The 22,342-nt window shown below is 43.9% G+C and overlaps 7 protein-coding genes across 7 annotated transcripts; 4 read left to right on the top strand and 3 right to left on the bottom strand.

Moving 5' to 3' along the window:
* Window positions 1-1,101: 1,101 nt before the first annotated feature.
* Window positions 1,102-6,009, top strand: Bfra_000832 (putative membrane bound c2 domain protein; the record flags this gene model as incomplete). The annotated part of the gene is made up of 5 exons (XM_037331276.1): window positions 1,102-1,296; window positions 1,352-1,676; window positions 1,726-2,388; window positions 2,588-4,586; window positions 4,668-6,009. The coding sequence occupies 5 exons, from the start codon at window positions 1,102-1,104 to the stop codon at window positions 6,007-6,009; spliced, it is 4,524 nt and encodes a 1,507-aa protein (XP_037197609.1).
* Window positions 6,010-7,272: 1,263 nt separating this feature from the next.
* On the top strand, window positions 7,273-9,158 carry Bfra_000831 (putative major facilitator superfamily transporter protein; the record flags this gene model as incomplete). The annotated part of the gene is made up of 3 exons (XM_037331275.1): window positions 7,273-7,471; window positions 7,609-8,055; window positions 8,110-9,158. 3 exons carry the CDS (start codon window positions 7,273-7,275, stop codon window positions 9,156-9,158), a joined length of 1,695 nt encoding a protein of 564 aa, XP_037197608.1.
* A 911-nt stretch (window positions 9,159-10,069) lies between these two features.
* Window positions 10,070-12,027, bottom strand: Bfra_000830 (uncharacterized protein; the record flags this gene model as incomplete). The annotated part of the gene is made up of 4 exons (XM_037331274.1): window positions 10,070-10,933; window positions 10,995-11,726; window positions 11,780-11,816; window positions 12,017-12,027. 4 exons carry the CDS (start codon window positions 12,025-12,027, stop codon window positions 10,070-10,072), a joined length of 1,644 nt encoding a protein of 547 aa, XP_037197607.1.
* A 493-nt stretch (window positions 12,028-12,520) lies between these two features.
* Window positions 12,521-13,768, bottom strand: Bfra_000829 (putative phd-finger domain-containing protein; the record flags this gene model as incomplete). The annotated part of the gene is made up of 1 exon (XM_037331273.1): window positions 12,521-13,768. The coding sequence occupies one exon, from the start codon at window positions 13,766-13,768 to the stop codon at window positions 12,521-12,523; it is 1,248 nt and encodes a 415-aa protein (XP_037197606.1).
* A 1,503-nt stretch (window positions 13,769-15,271) lies between these two features.
* Bfra_000828 (putative histone deacetylase phd1 protein) lies at window positions 15,272-16,705 on the top strand (the record flags this gene model as incomplete). Its single annotated transcript, XM_037331272.1, has 1 exon — window positions 15,272-16,705. One exon carries the CDS (start codon window positions 15,272-15,274, stop codon window positions 16,703-16,705), a length of 1,434 nt encoding a protein of 477 aa, XP_037197605.1.
* A 468-nt stretch (window positions 16,706-17,173) lies between these two features.
* Window positions 17,174-17,993, bottom strand: Bfra_000827 (putative n-acetylglucosamine-induced protein; the record flags this gene model as incomplete). The annotated part of the gene is made up of 2 exons (XM_037331271.1): window positions 17,174-17,290; window positions 17,463-17,993. The coding sequence occupies 2 exons, from the start codon at window positions 17,991-17,993 to the stop codon at window positions 17,174-17,176; spliced, it is 648 nt and encodes a 215-aa protein (XP_037197604.1).
* A 1,922-nt stretch (window positions 17,994-19,915) lies between these two features.
* On the top strand, window positions 19,916-20,476 carry Bfra_000826 (uncharacterized protein; the record flags this gene model as incomplete). The annotated part of the gene is made up of 2 exons (XM_037331270.1): window positions 19,916-20,142; window positions 20,332-20,476. The coding sequence occupies 2 exons, from the start codon at window positions 19,916-19,918 to the stop codon at window positions 20,474-20,476; spliced, it is 372 nt and encodes a 123-aa protein (XP_037197603.1).
* Between the last annotated feature and the right edge of the window lie 1,866 nt (window positions 20,477-22,342).

Below are 22,342 nucleotides of genomic sequence, written 5' to 3'. Positions count from 1 at the left end.
TTTACATGTTCCTTGTCCTGCTGAAAATCTCTAGGGCTACAAGGACCATGGTGCACACTAGATAACAAGCTGGGTACTTTGGAGTCTGCAGAGTTTGTACAGAGGAGTCGGCAGAGAAACACCAACAGACTCAGAACTGGCTCAGAATGTAGAAGAGGCCACTTTACAGCAAGCGATGTAATAATGCTTGCTGCGTGCTGGTTGTGAGCGAAGTGATGTACACAAGGATTAGCCAAATGGTAGGGCATCATTTGATGTACGAAGTACAGAGTGCTCTGTATGGATATGATATTACGGATGCCCATACGAAGTGAAGTGAGGAGGAGCATTGATTCTTATTCTTATCTTGTTCTTATATTGTATTAAGTTAGGTATTGAATAAAAAAAGGAAACATGTCTGAAAACAACTCGAGAATTGTAATGTACATCAATAACAAGGAAACCCCCTCTCCCCCCCCCCCCAATCATTTACCTAGGTTCATACAGCTGTCAACAAACCATAAAAAACCGAAAAAAATCAAGGCTTGGTTTGATTAAATCGACTGTGAATCCCCAGTACTTCCTACTCATTTTAAAACCCTCTGGGTCTTTGTCTGTCGTCATCGCCAATCGTCTAGGTTAAGGAAGATCAGCTACAAATCCCTTTTACATTTCTTTCTCAATCATTCTCATAGACAAAAAACCCCCCTTCACTTCTTTCCAACCTTTGAGGAAAAGGGACTCTATTTGAAGCTCTGGATAAGATATCCATGATCTTGCTTTCAAACTAAACACCAATTACCCAATTCTTTAGGTGGTTCGGATTGGTCAATTTAATTTAATTCATTCCCTATCTTACCTCTCCCGAAGCTATAAGCTTCTAGCCTCCCGCTATTACCACAGCCCTTCTCTATAGCTCAATTCACTTCCTCTGCCTGCGAAATCGGTCTTGAATCAATACTTGAGCATTTCACAATCAGAAAGTTTATCTTCTATTTATTTGCTGACTACTCTTTTCAACGACACATCCCGTCGTTGTCTGGTTGAAGTCAGCACTTTTATAAGTGACCTTTGCAATTTCGGCCTGTTTAATTGGCCCGGGACCGCACAACCACAGCAAATATGTCGACAACAAGGGGATTGGAGGGAGAGCTCAAAACACAGGGTGCAGTAGAAGCAGCGCAAGATCCTAACAGTTCAGTGACAGCAGCAGATGCTGAAGCAAAAATTGTCAATGAGGGTAGAAAGGCAGGCGTGCCAGCTTTCTCCTTTGACCCAGATGCGAGTCCAGAGGAGAAGGCAGCACAGGCTAGGGCTGTAGGTTATAGTCTTTCGGGTTCTTGGTCATCTGCTAATATCAAGTTTCTTGCAGCGTATTCCAGAAGGATTTCATCATGAGCACAAATCGAAAGGTGTCGCAATCGCTACGGATATTGACGATGGTTCACCAGGAGCTTACGACCTACCACCTCCCTCTACTGCCGGAGCTCTTGCAGCTCCAGCAAAGGGAAGCAAACAATCAGAACAGCCTGTAGCAAACGGATATGTCGATGATGATGAGGATGCCCGCTGGATCGAAAGAGCTGGCTGGGCACCCAGATTTGGTTCCGGAGATTCTGGCGAATCTATAGAAGGAGAAAGTCTTCTAGACCATCAAACCTGGATAGAGGGCAAGATTGAGGATAAATTTTATGGGGGTAATTTAATACTGCCTTCTACTTGGACAATTTGCTAATTTTACGTCAGATTGGTATCAAAATACTGCCGTCATCATATTTGCATGTCTTTCGTCATGGTTTGTGGCCACGCTTGGTGGAGGGCTCAGCTGGGTATTCATTATCATGGCGATTTGTGGTACATATTATAGGACTTCGATACGTCGAGTAAGACGCAACTTTCGTGACGATATCAATCGCGAGCTTGCCAAAAACAGGCTTGAAACTGATACGGAAAGTCTGGAATGGATGAACAGCTTCATGGTCAAGTTTTGGCCAATTTTCCAGCCAGTGTTTGCCGAGACAGTCATTAACTCCGTTGATCAAGTGTTAAGTACGGCAACCCCAGCATTTTTGGACAGTCTTCGCATGAAGACTTTCACTCTGGGTACAAAGCCACCTCGCCTGGAGCACGTGAAGACGTATCCCAAAGCAGAGGATGATATTGTACTCATGGACTGGAAATTCAGCTTCACTCCAAATGATCATGCGGACATGACTGCCCGCCAAATCAAGAATAAGGTCAACCCAAAAGTTGTCCTCGAAATCAGAATTGGAAAAGCAATGATCAGTAAAGGTCTTGACGTTATTGTCGAGGATATGGCTTTCTCAGGTCTCATGCGTGTTAAGATCAAGCTTCAGATTCCATTTCCTCATGTGGAAAAGATTGAAATCTCATTCCTTGAAAAGCCTAGTAAGTTTTGTTGTCTTTTTTTTCCTGTCCTATGAATGCTCGCGTTTCAAAACATTATTATCCGCAAGCTGGAACGTCCCCGAGATTTTTATATCTCGCGTGGACACAAAGCTGTCCCAGTGTTTTGGGTCAGCTTCAGACTTCAACTGTCTACATCTCGCGTACTCTAAGTAAATATTTTAGACTGACTCTTCAAAAGCAATCGATTATGTATGTAAACCTCTTGGAGGTGAAACTCTTGGATTTGACATCAACTTCATTCCTGGACTTGAAAGTTTCATTCTCGAACAGATCCATGCGAATATCGGACCGATCATGTATGCACCTAACGTGTTCCCAATTGAAGTCGCGAAAATGCTGTCTGGATCGGCTGTTGATCAGGCTATTGGTGTATTGGCTGTCACTCTCCACGGGGCTCAAGGGCTTAAGAATCCCGACAAATTTGCTGGAACGCCCGATCCATATACTGTCCTGTCAATCAACAATGGTCCTGCTCTAGCACAAACCAAAATCATCAAGGAAAACGCCAATCCTAAATGGAATGAGACGAAATACGTTATTCTTACTTCTTTCACCGAGAGTCTCACAATGGCTATCTTCGATTATAACGAATACCGAAAAGACAAAGAACTTGGTACTGCCAGTTTCCCATTGGAAAGGGTGCAAGAGGTTACGGAATATGAGAACGAACAGCTTGAAGTTATGGCAAATGGCAAGGCACGTGGCCTACTATCTACAGATCTACGATTCTTCCCCGTTCTCGAAGGACGTACTCTCGCAGATGGCACGACTGAACCTCCTCCTGAGTCTAACACCGGTATTGCTCGTTTCTGTGTCGAGCAAGCTAAAGACCTCGATGGTACCAAGAGTCTCATTGGTCAGCTCAGCCCCTATGCTGTACTTTTACTCAACAATAAGGAAATTCACGTCACAAGGAAATTAAAGAGAACGAACAATCCTATTTGGGACAACGGATTCAAGGAACTTCTCATCACTGATAGAAAGAGTGCCACTTTTGGTCTTGTCATTAAGGATGACCGAGAACTCGGTACCGATCCCATCCTTGGTACATATCAGATTAAACTCAATGACATGTTGAACTTAATGGAAAAGGGTCAAGAGTGGTACACGCTCGCTGGAGCCAATTCTGGCAGAGCGAAGTTAACACTTCAGTGGAAACCAATCGCATTGCAAGGTGTGGGCGGAGGCACTGGCGGTTATGTTACTCCTATCGGTGTTATGAGATTCCATTTCAAGAATGCACGAGATCTTCGAAATCTTGAAACTCTGGGTAAATCTGATCCTTACGTCAGAGTCCTCTTGTCTGGCATAGAAAAGGCCCGAACAGTCACATTCCAAAACAACCTCAACCCAGATTTCGATGAAGTTGTATACGTCCCCGTCCACAGTGTCCGGGAGAAGTTAACTTTGGAAGTTATGGATCAAGAGACTATCAACAGTGATCGTACTTTGGGATCGATCGAAATCCTGGCTGCTGACTACATTCAACAACTTGAGAATGGGGAATTCATTGTACATGATGACAAAGTACCACAAGCCGGTGGATTGCGCATGCATGGAAAGGGCTCCCCCAGAGGAACACTCAATTATACTGTAGCATTCTATCCATGTTTGAACGTCGCAGATCCCGAAGATGAGGAAGAAGCTAAAGAAGAGGCCGCCCGCAAAAAGTCCTCAGAGAGAGGTCGCATAACTGGTATGGAAAATGGCGTCAAGGATGTTGTGGAAAATGGGGACGGATCAGAAAAGCCTGCACGGTCTTCGAGCGAATCCGCGATGGCTGCAAAGCTTGCGGAGGGTGAACAAGAGCAAGAAGAGACCACGAAAGAAAAGCAACTTCCTAAGATTCATCTTACGCCCGAAGAATTACTCAAGTATGAATCCGGTCTTATTATCTTCAAGATAATTGATTGCGACTTGACCCGAAGCAATGTTCACGTCGAAGTTGTCGTTGATGATATGGCATTCCCGTCATACTCGTCCTCCACAATCAAATCGAAGAGAATGACTTTGGATGAGATAGGCGATTGCTTTGTTCGTGAACTAGATTTCTCCAAGATCACCATACGTATTCGAGAAAAGCAGAGTAAGGGGGATGACAAGAAGGACTCCACTATTGCCCGCCTAAGTGGGGAGACACTAGCTACCCTAAAACAATGCCTCAATAATCCTACCATGTAAGTGCAAAATAACATCGATCTCTGAGGGATATCTTTCTCTCACGATCCCTACTTTAGAGGTACTAACATATTCCATAGACTCAAGCTTCGAGATGATGACGGCCATACTAGTAATATCAAGGTCTCACTCAAGTATATCCCAGTTAAGATGAACCTGGATCCAAGCGAGAGTATCAACAACATGGGAAAACTACGAGTAGATGTTCTGGATGCTACTGATCTTCCATCGGCAGACCGCAACGGATACTCAGATCCATACTGCAAGTTTGAATTCAATGGCAATTCGGTGTTCAAGACTAAAGTCCAGAAGAAGACTTTACACCCAGCTTGGAATGAGTTCTTCGAGCTCGATGTACCTTCAAGAACAGCAGCGCATTTCGTTTGTAACGTCATGGATTGGGACTTCGGTGATAAGGCCGACTTCCTTGGCAAGGCCGAGATTAACCTAAACCTCTTGGAACCATTCAAGCCAAAGGAAATGAGCTTAGCTTTGGAAGGTAAATCGGGATCTATTCGTCTACGCTTGCTATTCCGCCCAGACTACGTGACTAGGTCGAGACAAGGAAGTTCAACGTTCTCTGGTACATTTGCTACGCCAGGAAAGATTGTCACTGGAGTCGCAGGAGCTCCAATCAAGGGTGTTGGCTTTGCGGCACATGGTGTTGGCAAAGGAGCTTCCTTTATTCGACACGGCTTCAAAAGTAAGAAGAAGGATGAAGACGACCTTAATGGCAGCATTAGTTCCGAGTTAGATAACGACGTTCCTATTACTAATGGAAGTGGCGGATTAAAGCGTGGAAGTGCCCTCCCCGGTTCAGGGGTACCAATTCCGGAAATCATGCCTCCAAAGACACCTCCATCAGAACCGAATCATGCACGAACCAAGTCTTTCGGAGCATCTTCGGGGCACTCTGGCATGTTCGGCTCTCCTGGTGCTACAGGCGGACCTATGGGTATTGCAAACTTCACAATTGTGTCTGCATCGGGATTTCCACCTTCTTCAAGCGTTATGGTCTATGTTAAATCGCTGGGTGCCAAGCCTAAAGTCATTCACAAGACTGATCATATCAAATCGCCTAACGGCACTGTACTTTTCAACGAGAAGAAAGAAAGCTTTAAATGCACCACTTCTGCAGATGCGACCTTCCAAGTGTCTGTCAAGGCACACAATACCTTTGGCTCAGATGATGATCTTGGCGAGGGAGCGCTTGTCGTAGACGAAACTGGCACAATGCAAGAGAAGCAAATCCGTTGTGGTGCGGGCTATATTACCGTAAAATCCAATTTCATCATGAGCTCTACCGAGAATGGATCGGAGAGTCCAAAGACCCGTTCAGGTTTTGGAAGAAGCTTGCTTAGCAAGAAAGAGACTGGTCGAACTAGCAGAGACATCACACCCGTCGGTACACACGGCTCTTAGTAGGATAGAATACTAGAGTTGTTATTTAGGGGCGGATAAGGGATGGATGGTAGATTTTCTGGCAGGGGGGTGACCTGTCTCTTCCGCGTGCTTTTTGCGGAGGGGCAGGTGATCGAAAGCTTACGATGGATTTTGCTTTCCTGTTCTTGTTTCTATGGGAAGGAGATACCATGGCGAGTTTGGTTGTTCATTTATTGCGCGTTATTCCTTACCGTATTTGACGAATTTCCTTGATTGAAGCTGGCGCAGTTAATATCAGTACAATAATCATCTGGAGAGAGAGCATGAGAGTTTTGAAAGCACTGGGGTAAAAGGGACCGATGGGCGATGTATGCCTGGATGTGGAATGGGTATTTGGATTGGAAAAGGAGTGAAAATGGGGAAGCAATCCCTTGAGAGGCAGACAAATTCATATTTTCAATGTTGTACTGTATTATGTCGTGAAAAGCTATGCTCAGTACATTGTGTGAAATAAATAAAAAATGATCCTAATACAACACTTTATCCATTTACTTTGTAGATGAATTTGCAGATTGATTGCCTTTTTCTGCCACTACTCCTGTTGTCTTTCCCACTTTTGATATTTGATACAATTGATATATTTATTATCTCTGCAACCCTCGGAGGGATCCGATGGGGTTTCCTTCGCGATTTTCTCAATAATTTCGAATTCTCGCCGAGAATATTTGAATATCACGAGCTAATCTGCTAATGCAGTAGAACGACCCTCAGCGTATGCAAGTACAGGGTTAAAAAAGTCTAGTCGACAAAAGATTGGACCCAAGCTGATAGAAAAGTGCCAGGTTATTTGCAAGTTGCAAGCAAAGATTTTGTTGGACCTTGTTCTTGGATAGAAAAAATAAAAATATATGTTTCCTATAAAATGTACATGTAACCTTTCGTGTGCTTTTTTTCTTCGTAACAACAAGAAACAGTGAGAAAGATTGAATCATTCTGATTTTCAAGAGTTGCATTAAACTTTTCTGACGCAATTGATTTCAAGAGCAACTTGTGAATCACAAGCTCTTTCCACCCGCTAACTCGAAGTCTGCAGAGCTGCGTTTCCCCCGCCACAATTTTGAGTTTCCATTATATAAAACATTCCTACCCCGCAAAACAGCTCGAGTTGCGATTCAGACCCATTGGACCACGAGGTATTCATAGCGTCACCGCTGCCTGTTTCTCTTTCCTTAGGGTACGATTCGCGGAATATAAAAGTCGGCGTGTCGCACAGACGGGGAACGAGGTAGACATTCAACCATCATGTCGTTGTCGCAAAGAGTAACGTCGTTTGAATCGCTGTCGCCGGAAAGAGGCAGGTCCCCGGCGGGTTCGCAGAGGAGGAAATTGAGCTTTAGTCCGTTACCAGGAAATTGGGGGGATGATTTGGAACCGCAGGAGCAGGTGGTCGAGGAGATAGAAACGGTGGCTGCGTTTGAGGTTTCGAAGGGGAAGCGAATTTGTAAGTGTGTTTGTTGGTTTGTGGTGATGCGCATGCGGCATTGGAATGTTGGGCTGCGAATCTTCATCTCTACATCGTCTCGTCGGATGGTCGAAAATCATTCTGCGGAAATGTACTAATTGAACTCTCAATTGTAGTACAAGTCGCAATTGCAGTAGTATACTGTCTCCTCGCTGCCGGTATCGTCTTCGGATATGCAGCGCTCAAACCGGTTCTTATCCGCGAAGGTGTCTATCGAGAATATTGTTCAGAAGATGAATTGAAAGAGGGAGTACGAACTTGCTTTGAGCAGGAGATACATCTGAACTTGATGTTCACGATTGCTGCGGTTGGCACAAATGTTGCAGCTTTACCAATTGGCTCTATCTTGGATAACTTTGGTCCAAGAGTAGCTGGTATCATAGGAAGCATTTTCCTGGCGGCTGGAGCTACACTCTTTGCTTTTGCGGATGAGTTACCTTTTGATGGATTTATTCCAGGATATCTGTTGTTAGCACTCGGAGGAGCTTTCTTCTTGATTACCTCTTATCAGCTTTCGAATACCTTTCCCAAACATTCCGGTTTGATCTTGGCCCTTTTAACTGGTAAGTAATTGTTATTTTGCCTCCGCTTTCGCATTTGACCTAATGATTTTCAAGGTGCCTTTGACACCTCCAGTGCGCTCTTCCTCGTATATCGAATCATATATCAATGGAGTGACGGAACTTTCCACATCAAACAGTTCTTCCTCATCTATCTGATCGTTCCGGCTTTTATCCTCATCGCACAAATATTCGTCATGCCTTCGCAATCGTACAAGACAGTAGGAGAAATGGTTAAACAGGTCGAAGATGACGATTTATTCGACGATCAAATGGACGAAACTACAGCTCTCCTTCGCGAAGAGCGTCGTCAACGTCGTGATTCCATTGTCTCAGAAATAACCGAACTTTTGGGCACCAAGCCGGGCAGTAAACAAGTTAAGCAAGAAGAGCGCAAGAATAAAATCTCCGGCGTATGGGGAGTGTTACACGGAAAAACTGTAGTACAACAAATCCTGTCGCCGTGGTTCGTTCTTATTACCCTATTTACCGTTATCCAAATGACACGGATCAATTTCTTCGTCGCCACCATTCGTCCACAATACGAGTACCTCCTTGGTTCCTACGACAAAGCCGTCGATGTTAACACTTTCTTTGATCTGGCTCTTCCATTGGGCGGCGTTCTCTCAATCCCTTTCATTGGTATCATTCTCGACAATACCAGTACCGCATTTGTTCTCTCGCTCCTCGTGACCATCGCGACCACTATTGGCGTTCTCGGCATGCTCCCCTTTTCCTGGGCCGCCTATGCGAATATCTCCCTCTTCGTCCTCTACCGTCCCTTCTACTACACCGCCGTATCCGATTACTCAGCCAAGGTCTTTGGATTCCGTACTTTTGGAACGGTATACGGATTGATTATCTGTTTAGCAGGTCTTCTCAATTTTAGTCAAAGTGGATTGGATGCCCTCCTCCACAAAGTCTTCAACGGGAACCCAGTACCGATTAATGGTATGTTGATGGGCTCAGCATTGGTCGTGGGAATCATCCTCTGTGCATTTGTAGGCTGGAAAGCATACACCTTAAAGCGGGATGGCTTGGAAATGGAGGCAGAAGCTGCGAGAGAAACAATCATGCCGGGCGCGGAGAGTCCGGAGCGATTATAGGTTCTTGATGATTTTATCAAAGTAATATTATTTGGAAAATGGGTTCTTGGGATTGGAAATACAAATTGATGGATGCGTGCTTGGATGCATGGAATGGCGTTGTTTGGAATACTATTCTGTCTAGGCAAACAATGAGCGAGCAGGCGTGCTCGGTTTGCATCTGTATTTGGATTCGGATTTGGGGAGTCGTCTCATATGTATCTTATCATATCTTACCTTACCTTACGTACACACACGTATATATTATATTCTGGGAGTTTCATCGATGAGATGAATATCCGGTATTGCTTCGCTGTCGTTAAGGTGCGTTTTAGTAGAAGTAATTATCCATATACATACAGGAAAATACATAATTTGAAATCAACCACTTTGGAGTTTTTGTTTTCTTTGACTATTATTTTAAAAGTAGGAACATGAACGCAACATTGAATCGTGAGTTTTTATTCAAAGCTAGATATCAAACCACAGAGCAACTAATGGTCGTCAGAAAACTGTTTGAAGAAATCCACTTCAAAGCCAGATAATCAGTCCATGGACCCATAGTCACAATCACAATGGCAGTTGAGGGGTACAAGAAATTATAGAGGGAATGCAATTCAAATTTGAATATCCCATTGATAACAAGATGTTAACACATGCAATAATGTATACAACGCTAGTCCTCAGTATGATGAAAAGGAACCTATGCAACCCAAAATACCCCGTGAATGCTGATTTTCTAAGAAAATAAAATACCACCCTTAATTCCATACATTTTCCATCTAACCCAACTTCAATACTGGCGCCAGTTTTCATCATCCTCTGGTCTAAAATATGAAGGTTGACTCCCAGAAACAGCATGTTGACAAAACATCATTAACCCGTACCCTTTTCTCGCCCTCTCTCTACAACTTTTTAGACGCAAAAGATAATTACTGAACAACGAACTCCTGCATTGCTTTTTGAACGTTGGTGAGCTCGTTTCTGAAGTTATCCAGCAATTGGCTAATTTCTGCTAACATTGAAGATTTTCTATCATCCAGTTTTTTTGCGTTAGCCCTGATTCCTTGTGCAGTTTTTCGAAGTTGAGCAATATCCCTTTGCCAAGTCTTGAGCTCTTGATTTAAGTCACTCAAAATTGACAATTCTCCATCCTTTGAGTTTTCCGGGTGTTCCTTAGGCCGAGTAACAGTTTCTTCCGCATTATCATTGTATTGGGAGGTGTCAGTTTGGGAGCCATCTAGCTTTTGATTCAGATCTAACCTTGGTGATTCTCCATCCTGTGGATTTTCTGGGTGCTCTCCTGGCTGAGCAGTGATTTCCTTCGCATCTTGGGGCGTCCTGGCGAGATCGGGTTGGAGACCATCCAACTTTCGATTAATGCCTACTACGTTTGACGATGTTCCGTCCTTTGATCCTCCGGGGTGCTCCTGTGCAATCCAGTCCGTGAGCGTACCTATGAGTGGGCGTGGACATAAACGCAACCTCTTGTACCCTTCCCATAAATCAAAGTATGGCGAGTCACATGAGGGTCGAATGTCCATGCTCATTTCAACACCTGGTGTGGTGTCAACGTATATACTTGGCTTTTCCAGCTTGATCTTAACAATTGGACATATTCTGGGCACATGCGTTTCCTCCCATGGGACGTCTGCATAATCATCAGCAAGCTCATCCCACTTATCTTTTGTGGAGGTTTGCTTTATCATGGTAGGGATCAAAGAGTGTCGAATGATGTTCTTGCTTATGCGCTCTGCCAGTGCCTCCAAAGTTTGGAATGATGATTCTTCTATCGTCTAGATATTACCAAGTGAAATTAGTAAATGGGTGACGCAAGATGGGGAATATGCTGGCTACCTTCACAACGATCTGCTGTATATCCCAATGAAGATCTCCCAGGCCATACCATCTATCTATCTCAATATTCGCAACCACATTCTGCTTCATGGTGCGCTCTTTTGGCAACAAGCCTATTATGGTGGGAACTGTAAGGTCATGCAGTCGAAGGGTACAACTCTCTCCGATATGACCAGTGCTGCGCAAGGTGCCTGCTTCCTGTTCCTCCAACGAAGGTTCTTTGTAAATCGCTTGTGCAGTAAGACTGGCACCAGCTCCCCGTAAAGACGATTTTGGAAGCATGATTCTGATTGAGGACCAATTGACGTTTCTACCTACTGCAAGACTGCGCCTAACAAGAACAGAAGCGATGAATATACAGATTGACTTCATGGAAAGTTCGCTTGCAAAGTCAGGTGTTATACCTCTTGCATGATAAGCCCTAACACCGTCGATAATTGCTAATTTGATGAGGCCATAATGAATAGTGTCCCCTGCGATATCATCATCTTCAGATGCCTTCTTGAAAGGTCGTCGTAAAGCAAAGGACACCGAGACGAGAGCTGGTTGTTGTGGACAAGTAGCCTCAACCCAATCCCCAGTCCACCCATCGGCTCCGGCCATGACCTGCAATTGCAAGTCTTTGACGCCAATGACAGCAGCAGGCTCTTCACGAGCTTTTGAAAGCTCCCAGCTTGACATCCATGCAGAGGACTCGTAACTGTATGCCATATTCAAAATAGATGAATGATCCTACTTCTATTAGTCTTTGTCCTTGGCCTGATAGACAAATCTCCAATGCTTACTTCACTAAGAATGGTGGAAGAATTGATAAGATCAGCTCTTGAGATTATGTTAGTGAGTTTAGCAGCCCAGAGATTCGTTGCCAATTGAAGTGATAGTGAGAGCAATTAGAAGTACCCGTGGACCAGTATGCAAATTGAAAAAAAAGAGCGAGGGGAATATTGATGTGATGAGGGTTTATTTGATGTTTGCAATAATGATTGTAGAGATGAAGATACAAAAAGCGCAGATAAACTTACTGAGACTCCATTGTGATTGCCAATCAAGAAATGGCGAGGTTAATGAGGAAAGAACGGATATGAGGTTGTGACATGGAAGTGATTTTGTAGGATTGGGGAAATAACGGTCATGTTGTTGGCGGGGTAAATTGTAGATGGGCAGAATAAGGCGGCGAAAGAAAATTGTATAATGTCAATTCGATGGCGGGGTACGTTGTTTCATTGTTCCCAAATTTCACTTGAGCAAGCATTGATTCTATGTAAAAATGGAATTGTAGTATTTTACAAAAGGGCCCTACGAAATACAAGGCCAATATATTCAACCCCCTGAAGTGATAATTGTCATCTGTCTACTGGCAGTTGAAAAGTATTATTAACAAGGTATAAGTCCCAGAGCTAGCCCGCTGCCTCTAGCTATTAACGCCATTTACCCATGGCTTTATCCGTAGATGATTGTATTTGCCAATGCCCCCTAGATTCCACTTTGATGACCCAAAAACGCCTCCCCCCATTGAACAAATGCTTTTAGGCCTTCTTAGGCATTTTAGGAGTACATACTGGACATATCCAGGTGCCCAAGGGATCACTCTTAACGCCAACACAAGACCAATGAAACCATTCATAAGGACAATCTTCGTTATCGCATGCCACCATGTCTCCATAACTGATGTTGTGACATATGCAGTATTTCTTATCATCTCCACCCTCTTCATCATCGACATCAACCATATCATCGTCTCCATCAGCGTCCTTGCTTTGACGTCCGGTGTTTTCTTCTTCTTCGGCGGAGCCAGATTCCGCATCGCTAAGCTCACTGTCGTTTGCGGAAGACGGCGAGTTTTTATGTCCTCGCTTTAATCTACTAAGACCAGATTTTCCAGGTTTACCTTTGCGCGGAGCGCCACTTTGCCTGCTGCCCTGAGGTGCCACTTTCTTTTTCTGTGAATTTCTTGGTCCAGCACTACCACCGCGTACGGCAGACGGTGTACCTCCACGAGGAGTACCTGGGGTCATTGATGAATGGCGAGCAAGTCCACTAGATGCTGTTGGCAAAGTACCCAGTCCTCCAGTAAGTCGTGGCCGCTTGTTCATTGCGCCAAGTGATGATTCCCGAGTTTGTCTTTGTAAAAGTAAAGTAGCAGCGGGTGTTGCTGGAGCAGAAGATGCCATCGCGCCATTAAGTTGGTTACTGTTGGCAGATATTCTGGAATTACTTGGATGTCGTGCGTGAGGGGAGGAGACTGAGTTTATGATTTCACCAAGTGGTCTCGTGCCGCCGTGTGTATCTAATCGGGAGCGATCGATCGGTTTTGGGTCTAGCAGTGAAGGCAGATCTGGATCTTTTGGAAATTCTCCTTTAAGTTGTAGCGTTTTGATTTGCTGGTCCAGTCGTCGAACGTGTCCCTCGACGAGGCTTTCTAGATCCTGACATAACTTGATTTTCTCATCTTGAAGGCGCTCTGCTTTTTCATAATTCTCGAGTATTATCTTGTTCAAGGTTGGCTCTTTTGGATTCGGCTGGTTTGCCCCGTTCGCCTTGGTCCATTTTTGGAGAGCAGCATCGTGCTTTGCTATGGAAGAGAGGCACTCTTGCATAGCTTTATCCTTTTCTCCTATCTCATCCTGCTTGAAAGCAATTTCGTGGGGTAAATTTGCGACACGGTTGATCCAGTCATCGAGAACTCCCGCTGTATCTAATTGCTCGATCTGCGGCATATTGATATTATTTTTGTATTTGGGGACAAAATCGATGGAAAGATCGTCTCTGGGCATTGTTATTAACGTTGACGGGAATCCCGCAGCAAACGTATGTTATGAAGGTAAGATGCGATGCCCGAAAAAAAGAAAACAAAATCAAAAGACAGATAGGAAGATGTAGGTGTCATGAGAATATGATGCCTTTGATAGGAATGATTGCGCATGCAAAACTGAAGTTGCGACAGCTTACCTTGAATGTTAAAAATATTGATGATAAAAGTTACCAATCATCTGCATAGGCACAGTACAGATTAGTGAAGGGGGTGGCTCCAGCACTCTTATCCTATTTGATTAAGAAAAATGGGAATTTTCCTTTTACAAATAATTAATTCGAGGGGCAGGGAGCGAGTGAATGCGTGGAGGGGGATTTAGTTGAACCACCACACGAATGCACACAGGTGGGATGTTTGTTTGTTGGCCGTCTAGTTGTGGGTTGTGACTGACTGGTGACGATTAAAAAGAAACAGAGCACAGAGCCGAGGAAAAGATGATAAGATAAAGGCCAAGAACAAGGACAAGTACAGACAAGTACAAGCACTCGAGTTATCATAGATAGGTAGATAGGTAGGCAGGTAGGTAGGTAGGTACTTTATGTAGATGGACAGGTAGGTAAGGTCAGCATTTAGCCACTCGGCAAGCCCAAAGGATGTTCGAATAACAATGCGATGTAGAGGATGGAGGGTGAATGAAAGATTAGAATGGAAAAGATCAATTATAGACCTTTCATATCGCCTTCAATATCCACATAAGTTGTCATGATAGAAGGAGTTGCTTGCCTTGCTTTTGGAGATTCAAGCTAATTAGTAAGCACGAGATCAATCGCATTCAATCCATCATCCTTCCGCAGAGCCTCAATAATAATTTATTGATATCCAATGATTGGGTGACCGAGACCTTGAACTCCATCAATTCCATTGTATTCTACTTATTTTACAGTTATATCTGCCTTCTTTAATCAAAAGATTGATTCGGTTCTTACATTCATTTCACTACCTGCCTACCCCATACATAAAAGAAAACGGCAGCCATCGATACCTATCAGAGGGGATTGTCGAGATTGAATCATCCCATTCGAAACATTTCATTCACCTACCTATACCATTTGCAAAGTGACGAATAACATTACAACTCTTACCGGAGGGGAGGGGAGAGGAAGGAGCATACTTGGCTATGATATGTAGCTAGAGTTGTACTATCTCTAGAGCTGCACAACAATTATTGAAATTCGATTTGCTTCCAAAGAACATGATTAGGTGAATAGCAGATTTGAAATTGATCTGTTTGCTTACCAAAGTCCCAGACGAAACGTACAGACGGTACACACCTTCATCGAGAGCTACCAGCGAATTGCATGTTGCGCATCTTCCTATTGTCTACCCACTCGCATATTTACGCCGAGCGCATTCTCTGGATCGTCCACGATACTTTAGATTCATAATCACCCAATCAAGGATTCTTGGAGCCTTAATTCGCACAACAGTTACGCTCAATACCTAAGGCCTTTCCACAATAATCAAAATGACCTCTATTGTTCAGGAATGGGGAGTTCCACTACAAGAACCAAATGATTCTGATAACCTAAGATACCTTGAGGAGGTCAAAAAAGAAGTTATAAAGAATGGGATCGTTCGACCGACGGGATATAATGTATCGTTTCACATGAACCCTATGATCGAAAAACATCATTTCGGACCAAAACATCCTATGAAACCATGGCGTTTGACTCTATCAAAAGGATTGATCATGGCATATGGTATGCACGTCGCTATGGATACTTATGTTTCACGTGCGGCAACTCAAGAGGAATTGGAGGATTTCCATACCCACGATTATCTCGAGTATCTAAAAAGTGCCAAGGTCGGCCCACCAGACGAACGTATAGAAACACCATACAACCTTGGTAGCTTTGATTGTCCTGTTTTTGATGGACTTTTTAATTATTGTTCGATGTACTCGGGTGCATCGATTGATGCTGCTCGGAGCCTTTGTAATGGGACATCAGATATTGCCATAAATTGGTCCGGAGGTTTACATCATGCCAAAAAGACCGAAGCTTCTGGGTTTTGCTATGTGAACGATATTGTACTTGCAATACTCCAACTTTTAAGAAAGGTTCCAAGAGTTTTATATATCGATATAGATGTGCACCACGGTGATGGGGTAGAAGAAGCATTTTGGTCAACAGGCCGAGTCATGACTGTTTCCTTCCACAAATGGGATCCCGTAAACTTCTTTCCCGGAACCGGCGCCTTGGACGATACCGGCCCGAAAAATGAAAACAATCAAGGTGCTCATCACGCCGTCAACGTTCCACTGAACGATGGCATCGATGACGAGCAATATATTAGGGTGTTCAAGCAAGTCATTGATAAGTGTGTCGAAAAGTTCCGTCCTAGTGCCATAGTCCTTCAATGTGGAGCCGATTCATTGGCAGGTGATCGCATTGGAACATTTAATGTTCTTGTTCAGGGCCACGGTGCTTGTGTTGAGCATGTCAAAGGATATGGCATACCTCTTATGCTTGTAGGAGGGGGCGGTTACACGCCTCGAAACGTTGCACGTGCTTGGACAAACGAAACTAGTATTGCAATTGGTGCAAAGCTAAACGAGGAACTTCCAATGCATACACCCTACCGCGATCATTTTCGAAATCAATCTTTATACCCAGACCTAACTGAGCTGTTAAGTGCTAAGGGGTCAGTTCCCAAAGGTCAAACCGGAGCCAGAAAGAATCACAATTCAGAGAAAAAAATCAATGACATTGTGTCCAGCATTCATGAACAGCTGCGCTTTGTAGAACACGCGCCAAGTGTACAAAGTCAAGATCTTCCACCTGATCTAGGAGCCTGGAAACAAGATGTTGAGGATGAGATTAAAGAGGCAAAGGAGCAAGAAGAGTCATATAGGCGGCAGAGGGAAGAAGGTCTTGGCATTCTTCGAGAGTATGCTTAGACAAGCCAGTACTTGGAAAGCTGTGATGGATAGCCCACGTGTAAGGGGCATATTGCAAAGCATTAGTGGCGTTTGGATGGTGCAGGAGTTACAAAGAATATACCTGAATTATGGAAGCGGACTTTTTGATAGTATTGAAAGCCATGAAATTATACCCAGTCATGATCATGACAAAAGGGGGAGGGCATACACCTGGACGTTGCCAGGCTGTGAATAGGTCACAAATTAGACGGTACAAGCTTAGCTATTTGTGTATCCATGACTAGAAGTCAAACTATCTTCTTGCAATTTTTATGATTAATCTATTTACCATTATGTCCATTGTCTAATTATTCTGTAACCCACCGGAGCCAATCTATTAAATACCGTTCTATGAGTGAACGCCGTAACCGTTATTCTCAACTCCGCCCGTGATTAATCTATTCGTTTGATGTTTAACTTCACTGCAACTTCACTGCTTCTCAATGTTCAAATACTTCCCGTCACTTCTTTTACAAATTCAGGAGCAGGATCATACAGCATGACGTGGAAGTGCTCTACCGAATGTATCGATTTCAAGCTTCTCCAATTCCTAAACCAAATCACCTATACATGAAATTCTTCATCAGCTTTCTTCACATGACAATACGATACCCAGGAGAATTAGTCAATATAAGCCACAACAAGCCAAAGCAAGTTACACAAAAACTCAATCGCATGCAGATACAGAATACATGTTGAACGGAAAAATAGAAGTAAAATCAAAACAGCAACTCACATTCTCCCCTCCACCAAACACGCGATCTACCCACGCCTGAATTTCCCTCTTAACATCGTCCCTCGTATCTCCCGTCTCGGGATCATCTTCCAGCGCGAACTTCGTCCACACCACCAAATGCACAATTTTCTCATCAATCCCATACGGCCAATCGTTGATTAAAATTTTATATTCATCCTCATTACTAAATGGCGCGTCCCGTGCATCTAGCTCTGATTCTTTCCAGTGCAGTTTCTCGTCGAGGATAAAACGCATCATGGAGCCGTGGGTTTGTTTGATGGCGTAGCAGTATTCAAGGTATTTGCGGAGCTGGGAGGGTTTGCGCTGGAAGAGATCGAGGCGGTTGGTGCGGATTATGTGGCGGACGATGGGCCAGGTGAGAATGTGGGAGGCGGAGTCCGGGGTGAGCAGGACGCGGATGTCTTTTTGGGAGAGGGATTGCAGGGACGGCGGACAGTGCGGGGTGTGGGCGGAGGGAGGGATGTTGGTTTGCCAGTAGGCGGGACAGGGGGTGGGGGTTATGCTACCCATGTTTTTTTTTCTTCTTGCTTCTTCGTTTATTTGCTTTTCGGGATGCTGGGAAGCTGGATGCTTGGAAGCGGGAATGCAGACCGCTGATAGGTGCTGATGATGTGTAGGTGGTGATTGTAGTGGCTAGGTGGGTGGTAAGCGACGGGATGGGTGGTGGATGGTGGATGGGGATAGGATGGATGATATGGATAAATTGGAAATAGATTGAAGATGTGGGGGTGATGAATGGATGGGTGGGGGAAGGAAGGATTTTTATTTATTTATTAATTTATTTATTTATTTGTTTTTATGGCGTGGCGTGGTGTGAAGTGAAGTGAGTGGTTGTGCTCACTCAACTGGTGTGTGTGTGTGGTACAGACACAGAGGATTATCACTGCTCTGCCGGGTTGCTAGGAGACATTTTAGTAAGTTGGGTAGGGGAAATGAAATTTGGTGCTACCTACGCGTGTGTTGTACTTTGGATATGAGGACAACTCATAGGTGTTTGATTCTGATGATCTTTTACGGCGTACGTCGTAGACAGACGCTTAGATACAATGGGAACTTTGTACTCTGTCTCTGAACTTTACCCCTTTCTTAGCTACCTTGGCTAGCTACAGCGTTCCCCTCAAGGTCGTTGAAGCTATTCTCCTGATTCTTCAGAGGGCATTGGTATTACATCGTAGCTTGTTACACCGGATATAATTCCACATGCAATACCTGGACGACTCGAGTTTGATATTTATTGGGTTTTGATGTCACACATTCATCATCAATATATTCGTGACGGACGTGATTGGCTGGTGGAATGGTTATAAATGAGGTTTATCTGGAGTTCATCGGATGGTAATCGATTTCATTGAATCGTTGCATCGGCATGACTCCACTCTCATTTCCTGGGCCTGCTCATCTGCGATGTATGGATTATGGCCTGGACTTTGAATATTCAACGGTATTGAATGCTGCTTTTACTGTTTTGTGATGGTCTCTTGGTGATGCTTGGCAAGATTCAGTCCATGTGAGGTATTGTAAGAGTGGATGGTCAAACTAAAGCAGCATGCAATCATTCTTCATTCATTCAATTATCGACTATCGAAGGCTTGAAGAAAAGAATTAAAAAAGGAAAGATCAAAGAACAAGCATTAAAACTCACGATTTGATAGTGGATCCATCCCAAACCTTCTTCCTGCAGCTGATGCAGCTTTCTTTCGCCTTTTTGGTAAATTGTTCACATCCAGGGTTCCTTCCTGTTTGTATCGGTGAGTATGAGATAGAAGCCTGTAACTTAATAACAATCATATTAAGCAGTTTGAAATCAGAACGGGACGGACTTTCCTTTTTCTTACAAACAATCGCATTCCTCTCATCTCTTTCAAGAAGTCGTTTCGTTTGGTTTCGATTCGTCTCGTCCTGTCTTTTTGTGCACTCACTCACTCACTCACTCACTCACCCACCCACACACACCCTCTCTCTTTATTTACAAACATTTGAATGTTGTTCTGAAAGTTGAAGCTTGCTTTCGTTCTTTCTATATTTCACTCTTTTGTTATCCTATCGTCGTTCCCTTTTCCAGAACTGAAATCGCATTGATACAGAGATCAGATCAATTGCACACACTCTTTTGAACTTTAAAGTAATTGGAGAAGGCTCCGTGCCGCGACCTACCACACACATTCTTTCGCGTGGTGTTGAATATCTGGATTGGGTTAGAGACTAGTCTTGAACCATTACACTCACTTTCGCATTCGACTTAACAGCCAAACTCAACTTTACAAATATTCCCAACCTCGAGATTATCTTTCTGATATAAGAAAGGTCGCATGAAAGTCTACTTTTCAGTCAACTTCTGGTCCGCTCCAACAACTTTCCTCACTGTCTCAACTCAACCAAAATATTCGAATCACAATCTTTTATTCACTAGATACCCACTCTGATACAACAAAATGGGAGGCAAACCACGCAACTTCGGGATGAAGGAACATCGTCCTTCCCCATTGAAACAAGAAGTCTCGCAAAGACCTATCTCTATGCAATCGCCCAGCATGGGTTTAGTGAGAGATCCCATGTTTTGGAAGAGGTTCTCGACGGCGGTACATATGTCGGAGGTGGACTTGAAGGAGTTGGAGAGTGGATTTGCTAGTGAGAGGGCGGAGAGAAAGGATTCTTATGGGTAGGTCTTTTTGTGTGTTTTTTTTTTGTGGATTGTGGATTGTTATGTTTTTACGGATTGTAGAGTGGAGAGTAGGGGGATGGGAGATGAGGTGGAGGGAGGGATAAGTGATTGAATGGGTGGACCGGAGTATATGGGTATAGAGGAAGGGTGAAAAGGATTTTTGCTAACCATGCTTTGTGGAAATAGCGGAGGTGAAGATTGGCTGGATCAACAGTATAAGGAGAAACGCCGATGTCGCTTCATCTGCATTGGAGTCACAATCTTGGTGTCTCTTCTCGTGGCTGTTGCTGTGGTAGTGGTGTTGTACTTCACGGGAAGAATACACTTTTAATTTTGAGGCGTCTCAATGGAAAGGAAGGATGAATGAAACGAACAAGGAAACTGACCTCTTCGGAACTACTTTTGACGATACGTAATGAAATGATACGACAATGATAATGGAATGGCACTCTAGATGGAAGGAATTAAAATTCGATTCGACAGGTTCGACGGCATGACAACGAACTCAATGGTGCAGATATCTACCGTGCGCGAACTTTTGCGAAGAATTACTTTGTTCCTGATTCGATTTGGAGGAACGAATAGTGAATGGATGGGCGGATGAGAAGTTTGCAATAGGCGATGCGATGGAAAGTATGAGTATGTATGCATGGTTATATTTTGATATGTCTATCATACCAGAGTCTTAGGGAATATGGAATGGATCGCAAATTGTATCTGTCGCTATAAATTCACAATGGCTGGATGGGTTTGCCGTCTAGAATGTCGATGCTCAATGTGCTTGGTTTGGATTGAGATGGCTAGATGGACGGATGGGTATGGAATGGGATGGGATGGGACTGGACGGGGTGGAATGAAGAAAAGACAGTGCTGGGATTGATATTTGTATATATACAGATATTGATGACTGGCTACTGGCAAAAAATGGGGGAAAATAGATGGATAAAACCAAGACAAATCAATAACCAAAAACACGTTAAAACTTTATTCGAGATTCAGAAAGAAAGGCATTGGTATACTAAAGCGTGTAGAATGCATATGGATGTTTGTATATTGCATTTGTTTTACATTGACACTGTGATATACATAGACTCCTAGAGACACTCTGACGATGACTATGATTATTTATGAGCGAGTGTGAACAAGCAAAGTTTTAAGAATTATGAAATCGACAAGACCGCCAGGACGAGACCCGTTACTGTTTTCTGGATGGATGGATGGAAGGAAGGAAGAATCATATTTGTCTCGTGTTTTGTAGGTATTAGGTATGGGTATCCTTTTCGAGGAAATTGGTAAATGAAAATGGGTGGGAACTTGTGGTGGATGATAGATGATGGATGATGGATGATGGATGATAGATGATGGATTTTAGGGGTAGGTATGAAGTATGAAGTGTGTAAGTGTGTATGTCTGTATGTATGTCTGTATGTCTGTATGTATGTATGTCTGTCTACACGGTCGTATAGAAGATGGATAGTATGTCTACACGGTCGTATAGGAGGGGAAGGAATAGGATAGATGAATAGGCGAAAGAGCGGTCAGGTAAGGTCAGGTCAGGTCAGTTTGTTGGTTTGGTTCGGTTCGGTTCAACCTAGTTGGGAGGAAGGGGATGGGTTCTCCTACTAGGTAGTCAGGTAGGTAGGTAGGTAGGTATTTATCATGCGTGTGTGTGCACTGTACGAAGTGTGTACCGTTCATTGTAGACCGTAGACCGAGTGTCAACTTTCAAGACGTGGTAACGTGCTTCGTACCTAGGAAGGAGGAAATTTTCTGGGTTTTTCAACGGGGCTGCTGGTGGGGGAAGCGGCACGGGGGTCTAGGTATGTATTGCTATTGCTAGCCAACTATACGAATGATTGAAGGGAAAGAACACGTCTTTAATGTCTCAATGTCTCATTTGATATCGGGGATGCGTGTGTAGGTGTGTGAAGGAGGTACGGAAGAGGACCGCTTCGGACCATGCCGATGTTACTGTGTGTTTGTGTGTCTGTGAAGCTTTGAAGTTTGGGATGGGACTACGTGTTAGGATTGTGGAAGGAGTGGGCGGGTGGGTTTGTGTGAGAAGGGGGCATGATGTATCATGTAGGTACGTTGGTTGCAAGGGGAGTGTGGACCAAGGGTATTTCTCTTTTGAGATATCGATCTCGCTTCTCGACCTAGAACTTGAAGGTATCGCAAGCTAGAAGCTGTGTAGAAG

Source organism: Botrytis fragariae (genome assembly GCF_013461495.1).
Source record: "Botrytis fragariae strain BVB16 chromosome Unknown tig00000001, whole genome shotgun sequence".
NCBI lineage: Eukaryota > Fungi > Ascomycota > Leotiomycetes > Helotiales > Sclerotiniaceae > Botrytis > Botrytis fragariae.
The sequence above is the reverse complement of the archived record's forward strand: the minus strand, read 5'-3'. Positions and strand labels throughout refer to the sequence as shown.